The sequence below is a fragment of the Spea bombifrons genome, chromosome 2 (genome assembly GCF_027358695.1).
Source record: "Spea bombifrons isolate aSpeBom1 chromosome 2, aSpeBom1.2.pri, whole genome shotgun sequence".
Taxonomy (NCBI): Eukaryota; Metazoa; Chordata; class Amphibia; order Anura; family Pelobatidae; genus Spea; species Spea bombifrons.
In genome coordinates, this window is record NC_071088.1 from 114,846,271 (window position 1) to 114,855,040 (window position 8,770).

The 8,770-nt window shown below is 36.8% G+C and overlaps 1 protein-coding gene across 1 annotated transcript; it reads right to left on the minus strand.

Moving 5' to 3' along the window:
- Nucleotides 1-483: 483 nt before the first annotated feature.
- LOC128473532 (uridylate-specific endoribonuclease D-like) lies at nucleotides 484-8,334 on the minus strand. Its single transcript, XM_053455785.1, has 7 exons — nucleotides 8,216-8,334; nucleotides 6,581-6,755; nucleotides 4,327-4,529; nucleotides 2,927-3,040; nucleotides 2,214-2,320; nucleotides 1,329-1,471; nucleotides 484-647 (listed from the first exon to the last, which is right to left on the minus strand). Exons 1-7 carry the CDS (start codon nucleotides 8,283-8,285, stop codon nucleotides 536-538), a joined length of 924 nt encoding a protein of 307 aa, XP_053311760.1. The 5' UTR covers nucleotides 8,286-8,334; the 3' UTR covers nucleotides 484-535.
- Nucleotides 8,335-8,770: the final 436 nt, after the last annotated feature.

Consider the following 8,770-nt stretch of genomic DNA (forward strand, 5'->3'; position numbering starts at 1 on the left):
AATGTCTTCTAAGGTTTTCCGAGTCGGGGGATCTTTAGCTGACATCATTAAGGCCGCTGATTGGTCTTCAGACTCCACTTTCAGAACTTTCTATTTTAAGCCTGAGGTCCATGTTTCAACTGTAATTTTGTGACATAATTGGCTAGATCATAGCATTGAACATGCATAATATGAAGCCTCCTGTCTGTTTTAAAATTTTAGATTTTCCTAGCTTTGCGTATGAAAATATAGATTTTATTAAAGACAGGAGGCGAATATTATCCCACCCTATTAACCCAAACCTGTTTTTTATACCACCACCTAGTCTGCTTAAGCCAGAATATGTCACTAGCACTAGATACCTTTGGTCCTGCCCTGAACTGAAAGATATAAATACAAAAAATTCTCAATACTTTTATATGTATTTATTATTTATATTCATTTGGAGATAACCTCAGTCCACAAGGAAAACTGCACGCACAAGTAGAAGACAGACAACAGATGTGTGCCAGGGACAACTTTAATTACATTTAAATGCAAATCCCACCAGTTTTTACTAGACACTGGGGTAAGCTGATGCTACATATCTTTTGCCATTTCCATAGGAAGAGTTGGCCCAGGTCCAGGTTTGGATTTGCAGAGTGATACCTCCATATTTGACAGTGCACCTAGAACAAAAATAATTTATTTCAATAATGCTAAAGAATAGGGTTGCATGAGAAAGAAAATATACATCAAACTTCAGTCCTTGAGTTCCACAAAAACCACATGTTTTCTATATGCTTAATGCCAATTGCTTCATTACATGTTACTTAGACACTTCCTGATATAGGGCGATACTCTTCAAGACAAAACTGTTCTGGGTCAAAACACTAAATTCTCATTATTCAGGATAAAAACAAATACATTTTGTTGCTCATAGCAAATTGAATTGTTATATGCACATAATACAGGTAAAGGGGCCAACAAGTGCTAAAAACAAAAAACTATCATGCTGACCATATGTCAGCAGAAAAACCATACTCCCAAAACTAGTTTTTGATGGCAATTGCTATAAAGTTCCTACAAACATGCTAAATCGGGAATCACATCATGAAGGGGAAACTACATTATTTATTTTAATTAAAATATATTAATAAGGTTAATGCATATGTGGCTCCACCCAGTACAATACTGCCCTCTTCTGATTTATATTGGTATATAATGTTATTCTGAGCAAATAATCAGATTTCAATAATATTTTATTTATAGCACAGAATAGCCATTTTGCCATCAATTATACTATTGATTAAATATTAACCCAGTAACCACCAGTTGCGACTGACACATTTCAGTAATTAAATACTTACAGACTATCAGGGCGGGTTACATAGCAAAGAGTGAACATTGCTACATCAAACTCTGGACTAGATCCCAGAAAAAATGAGCCAAGAGTTTTCAAGTAGGTGGACCATTTGAACTGGAATCCATATACATCAGGATATGAAGTCCACTGGGAAAAAAGAAAAAAGTGGGTGAGTATGTCTAGTAGCCATTCAAAAGTTATACAAATTTAAACTTACAGGTAAACATGCCTGTCTAAAGGCTCTTGCACTTTAAACCTGCCACTGATCACAAGATAATAGCTGGAATCAGGCAAAAAATCTAAAATAACAAGTTGATTATCTCCTCTAAAGCTTTTGTTGCAATGTACCATATGTTGATGTTACCATGACACTCTAAGCACTGTACCGTTAATAATTCCAGAACATGAGCACTGTTCTGCCGAGCCAGCATATAACAACACCATTTTTTTATACCTTCTACATGGTGTGTCTACCTGGTGTTAAGTTAGCCTGTATTTTATAAATGAAAACAGAATAAAACAACTGAAAATGCTAGAGGGTAGTTTAACTTTTGCACATAATATTCCTCTGTGTAATAAATGTAAGGTATTATGAAGGTATGTATATTACACTAGAGGTTATTCCCTCGTTTGCACATGTCCAGTGGTCCTGCCTTGATAAGGTGGGACATAATGTGATGTCAACAATATATATGAACAAGGTGTGACCTCATGAAGGAATGTAGAGGAATCTGCAATAAACCATTTTCTTAATTTTACATTAATTATTAAATTGTGTTGAGGTGGAGAAAGATTTGGCCGCAAGAAGAGAGGGGTTCTTTTGTATAATTGCTCCAAGACTTCAAACTCCTCAATCTGACCTTGTATATATCATATGACTTTTACTCACTGCTCCATCAGCGCTGTAGCTGAGGTAGTTGACCTGGCCAGACTTCTCCTGCAGGTAGAGCTGTACCCAGTTATGGAATCCTGATATCTTTCCACTGTGAATCTCACCTTTTTGAGATGAAATATCATTAATAAACAATACATTTGTCATAAAGTGATACTATTACTCCATCATTTCTGATTTTCAGCATGATCAATTGAATAGCTAGTATATTTGACATGCCTAGAAAACAAAAAACTTCTCCTTCCTTCCACTGGCATGTACCCACCCAAGACCATCTTGTTCCTAGATGTCACATTTTACTATGCCACTGCATAACCTTACTCTTAGCACATTAAGTCCCTAACAAATTTTGGTACAAAGGCCACCTCAGCCCTACACTATCTCATAAGATTTTTGGGGACTTGATGGACAGATTGTTTGGAGGGTCTGGGATACCTCCTAACAATCCCAGCTTTCATGCGACGGTCCCGATTTTCAGGGTCTGCCCTACTGTCCTGGGTAGCTGCCCCACCATCTCAGTTTTGAGGAGTATAGGCTGGTTGGGGATATCCTCTGATCTCATCTGACCGGCCCAAGGAGGTGTTAAATCAATGGTGGTCAAGTTGGTCAACACAGGTTCTTTAAGGTGAGGTTCATGAAGATGAAGAAAGTTAACTCAAGTCATAATATAATTACATCCCCTTGTAAATGTATTAGCCACATCATCTTACCATGGAAAACATGCTCAAAGCCTGAAGAATCCAAAGGACCCCTAGTACGCGTGTACAGTCCAAACCACATCTCCTTTAAGTCAGCCTTAAAACTGTCCACTGAGGTGTAATAACCTGTTAACAAGACAAATCTCAGAAACGGCAACGGACAGAACTTTTTCCGCGATTAACACCCCACAGACTACTATACCAAGGGCTGGACTGCAAAAGAAAGGCAGCCACCTGGGGCGCCTTAATCAGGAGGAAGGGAAATGCAGGGTCTGTTGATGCTGAGTGTCAGGATATTATGTGGTATCCTGGCACTCAGCACTGAAGCCAGACAAACTGCAAGGAAACACCTATTGTGTCAGGTCTTACCCTGTTATAGGCAACAAAAACCATTTGTGAGAATCAGTCCAGGTTGGATATTGATATATTCTGTAACATATTATTGTACATTATTGTTGACAATGAGTGGAAGAATGTAAAAGCTATTCCAAAGTAACAATAAACTTTATGAACTTCTCAGGGGGGGGGGCAGTAAAAAGAAAAATGTACAATGCCCTCACAATTATGTTATGAAGAACACTGAACAGTTCCATATAAAGTTAGATAAAGTGTATTGCTTTACATAAAACATTTAACTATGGGGAAAAAGGAACATGAGGCAACATTGCTTTTACATGTGAAAAATATAATAATGAGTAGTACATAGAATGTCTGAATCCACCATGATTTACAGGTCTAAAATGAAAACATGTACGTGAATTGCTGCCGATAGCATTACTTTGATGTCTAATTCCCTGCCACAGTGGATTCAGCTAGGATCTTTAACACCTTCCTATGGTGTCTAGGGACAGTGTAGGAATTTCACTAAACAGTAGCTCTGCAGGACATGCTGCGGTTGTATGTGCTTTGTATACAAGCTATCTAAAAAGAGATAGCTATATATATCTATAGCATACACATGCAATTAATTACAAGCTTACAAGCTTGCAATTGGCTATAACAAGTCTCCATTATGTGTGTTCTCTAGTATCCATGAGTGCAGTGAACAGATAAACAGCTGCTTAGGACATTGAAGGTTGTTTATAAAAAGTGACCTTGATGCAAAGTTTTAAAAGTGGTAGTATCGCTTTAGCAACAGATTGAATGATCCAATCAGAGGAAACCTTCCATTGTTTGCTAAGGTGATAAACCAACTTTTCAAATGCACCAAGGTCACTTTTTATACATAATCCAATAATGGGGTCCCTCTTAGGGGAAGAAAGAAGGAGATGAAAGTGTTACAGTCATTTGTTACCAATTCATTATAATGTAATTTAAAACATTGTTTATAGCAGAACAAAATCAGGTAACCACTGGCCTTAGGATCTATACTTTGTACTACTGTCAAATTTGATTTCAAAGTGAAGCTTCACCTTTGGAGATGAGGAAATTAGACAATGTGGTTATGACTGAGGTTCTGAAGATCTCGTCTATGAAGGCGGTTTGTTCCTGCAGCTCTGTACTAGAAACGGACTCTGCTGTCCCTGTTGTCTTGGCATAATTGTCAAGCAGATTGAGAAGGCGGGCAAAGGTTGGGCGGGCAAACAGCTTGGCTTCGTTGACATAGCTAAACAGCCTAAAAAAAGCATCCATTTATTACAAAAAGCAAAAAACATGAATGCAGAAAGAAGAGGCAAATAGAATAGAATTCTATGATTAAATTGAGTACCACAGATGCTGGACCACTACAGCATTTAATCTTAGATATGTAAAGAATACTACATATTCCCAATTTAAATGGCAGATAAAATTCAATCTAATTGAATGTGTTGTGCTGGCAGAACTGCTCAAACTGATGTCCTTCTTAAGACATTAAAGGTTTAAAAATGACTTCTCACCCATTTTAAAATTTCTAGTGGTTGTCCCTCCTCTATGGTTCAGTTTACCCTGTCTTATAGTAGAGGAGCAGGGGAACTGTAAACTGGAAAACAGAGGGCTTCCACAGAAAATTCCAAAACTAGCCTTAAAGCTCTATGAATCAATGTATCCTGTGCAAGAAGTGCTTGTGGCATTACATAAGACGTCTTGAGACTGCTCATGATGTACATTAAATTAATATATGTTTAGAACTCCTTTCCTTTCTGCCTTCACATCTAATTTGTTGCCACCAACATAGCGGGAACTCTTTGGCCAAGCCATTGAGCTTCTAGGTATGTCAGGCTATTTTTGGTCATTGCTCAAACATCTTCAATGACCTGTAATCCATCATTCACAAAGGAGATCCTGTATATACAAGTCGACAGCCCCTGGGAAGCCGATTGGTGGGTGCCAATTCTTAGAAGCTGGGGTGGGGGTTTGCTGTCCTGAGCAATGTTGCAAGGTCTTCTGATTTTTAGCCCTCATTAAGGTTTGCATAGACGTAGGTACACAACTTGTTTTGAGGCATGTTAAGAGCATTGAATGTGGCATTCAGGCTGCAGGGAAAGATACCGATATCCTTCAGCTGCAACCTTTCCCAGACTGTTCCTGAAAGGAGCTATGTTTGTAAAAGGAAAATAGTTGTCAACCTGCTATGACCCTGCTTATAATCCAGTCACTTGTCTCCTGTTCCCATCAGGCAGGGCTATATCTAGTCACAATATAAGAGTGAGAGAACCTACCACTCATGCTGTCTTATAATGTCAGTCTCTGTGTAGATATTGAAAACAAGTTAGGTCCCAGGTTTATAACACATGGCACACTCCAAACTTCATCTGAGGCAGGTGCACCTGCAGAGACCCCCAGTTCTCCGAACGGATCCACAGGAAAATGGGCACAAAAACCACAGTACTCCACTCCTCAAAATCAGCTCTGTGGTCTGTTTACGTTCGGTGTTTGCTGTATTCTACAGCATTGCAAAGCTTTCAAGGAGTGGAGTGCTGTTGTTTCTGTGGCCGTTTTTCTGTGGATCTATCTGATCACAAGCCCTGATCTAACATGATATCTGCACACTTGCACTCCAGCTTCATGAAACAAAAGAGCATAGAATCCAAAGTAATCCAAAATAATCTTTAGCAGATTTCTCATTGTATTCTTTCCTCTTAATGTTTCTTTGTGCTTTGACAAAGTCCCTGCTTTTATGACAAGTGTTTCCCAGAAAAAAATGAAATGCTACAACATTTTACATAATAAAAAATGTTTTTAGGAAGGGTTTATGAAATTAGACAGAAATCATGGAAAAAGCAGCATGTTGAAAACAAAGGTACAGCCATAGGTAATGTCTTGCATAATATTTATAATTAGTTGATTTAGACAATTGTATGAATCAGTATCTGGTTTCAACTACCAAGTATTATAAATGTTCAAAAAGATTAACTGCACAGCATGTTAAAACTAAAAGCTTCAAATGCTGATATAGCTAGCTACAGCCAAGTAAAAATGCATTATTTTAGGGTAATTTAGTGCTTTGCATTATTGTCAATCTACAAATTCTAGCTATGCTACAACATATCACTTTTTCATAAATGGGAGTTTATAAAGTAGGTTTATTTTTCACATTTCAGTAATTCCTTTGTGTGTGTATATATAATATATGAAACAATATATATATAGATATATAAGACCCAAAGTCAAGTAAAATTGAGGTCTTACAACAGTGAGAAAAAAATTAACAATACGATCCATTCATATCTACTATTTTCAGCTTACTTTTGGCTGGAAAAATCCTGTCCTGAGCTGGTCTGGGAGCTGGATGCTCTATACTGCAGGTTCAGAGTTATGTCAGCATTCGTGGCTCTGTTTACATCTGCCGCATACAACTGCTCAGAGATAGTTGTAATCTCAGAATTGGTAGCAGAAAATAGTGATTTGCCATTATTCTGTCCTAGTAAGAAATAAAAGATTACAAAGAATTATTTAAGAAATATACAATTTAACGCCCCGAGAAAGATGAGCTAGAATTACCATACCATATGTGCTGTAACCAGAAAATATAAACCTTTAACACCCTGTCACGTCCAAAAAATAAAGTGAAAAAACTGAGAAATCAAAAATAAGTTAAAAAAAGTAAAAAATACTTCCCTATTTTACACTGCCGCTGCCCAACAAAACAGTCCTCTCAGTGTTCGGAAAACATACAGAAACAGCAATCGGGGCGCATGTGTATATAGTAAAAAGAGAAAATATATCTGATAGTGTTATAACGTTTGTGAAAATCAATATGTGTAATGAGTATATGCACTCACAAACTTAGCTGGTAAAAGAGGCTCTTCAAGGGTAAAAACCGATTCCTTATTCTTTAAAATCTATAGATATAGAAATGTAAACAACCACATAGTGCAGTAACTTCCTGTGATGTAGTAATCAGATGTGAATGCAACAGAATGGTTGAATTCCGCTAATACAGCGGATTATTTTGAATTGTTCTCCTGAGGAAGCCCACTAAGAGGCGAAACACGTTGAGACAGTGACCACACAGAGGAGGATTGGTATTTCCTGACCAGAGACACGTATCCACGTGAAGACTACCTTTTCTTCTTCTGAAAGTTGAACACGCCATTTGAATTCAACCATTCTGTAAGTGCATTCACATTTGATTACTACATCACAGGAAGTTACTGCACTATGTGGTTGTTTTCATTTCTATATCTATAGATTTTAAAGAATATAGAATCGGTTTTTACCTTTGAAGGAATTATAGTAGCTTCATGAAAAGTAAAAAAAAAAAGCAAAAAATATTCCACAAGTTGAGCATGCCCCTGAATGATAAGGGATACTTGCTTTTAACTCATTAAGCTCTGTATTATTATAAGTATTATTACAGTATAAGTATTAATACAGAATTAAATACTGTAAAATCTCACATATAATAAATTTTTGTAATTATGACAGCATGTGCGTATATTATTTAGGACTTGGGTCCTAAATAATATGACCTCTATGTAACATTATTCTAAAGATTTTGTCCCTAAGTAAGTATGCATAGTACCCATGAGATATTCTGGTATTTATCTCTATTCTACTAACTATAATATGTATGCCAGTTCTATAATATTCTATAGTATTCATGCCAGGATTCAGCAATCAAGCAGTAAAATCCAATTTTAAAAAGTACTTGCAGAAAATATAAGCAATTTACAAAATAGAGAAAGCTTTGAGAAAAGAAGTAATTGCCCTCTATGATATGTAAAATTATTTATAGTTATTTAGTCCATCAGTACTGTAGAATACCACAGATATGTTACTCTACTGAATGGTCTACTTTCATACTTCACCGTTAAGACATTTTCTTTCAGTTTACTGTTAAATCCTGTAAAGAAAAGGTTACTGTATACTCAGTCTTACCAGCCCTAGGCAGGCGTGCTGCAAGAACCACACAGGGTAAGAGCAACAGCACAATACATATGTTCTTCATGGTGGACCAACAGGAACAGAAATGAGTCTGCACAATGTGCTTTTATAGTGTTAGTGTGATGAAGGGGGCGGTAGGGACACAAAATCAGCAGGTCACACAGCCTCGATGAACTGCACTGCCGATGTGATAATGTCTAAAGAACTTACTGAACCTAATTACCTTTTTCATCTTATTTAACACATTGGTTACAGGGCTACAAAAACAAACCTGCATTTATAAAGTAACTTAAAACTAAATGTGTGAGGCAAAAAGGACAAAAGGATCAAAACACCTTCTACAGTAGATCCCATAACGCTGTTACAATAAGAGATTGAAAAATAACATTAAAAACTGACAATAACATTATTTATGTTAACAATATACATTAACACGTCTTGGTATAGGAGAAGAGAGCCTTGGTCTTGTGAGTTTACAATACATTACATTTCTATTTCATTTAAGAACAAATGTGTCTTGTTTACTATTTAGATTAACAAGAAAAATCA

What these genes read in the sequence shown, in the direction of transcription:
- LOC128473532 (XM_053455785.1), bottom strand. Translation starts at nt 8,285, where the DNA reads ATGAAGAACATATGTATTGTGCTGTTGCTCTTACCCTGTGTGGTTCTT. An exon ending in CAGGATTTTTCCAGCCAAAA is followed by an intron (nt 4,530 to 6,580) that starts GTAAGCTGAAAA and finishes TGCTTTTTTTAG; the next exon opens with GCTGTTTAGCTATGTCAACG. An exon ending in GCTACAGCGCTGATGGAGCA is followed by an intron (nt 1,472 to 2,213) that starts GTGAGTAAAAGT and finishes CTTTTTTCCCAG; the next exon opens with TGGACTTCATATCCTGATGT.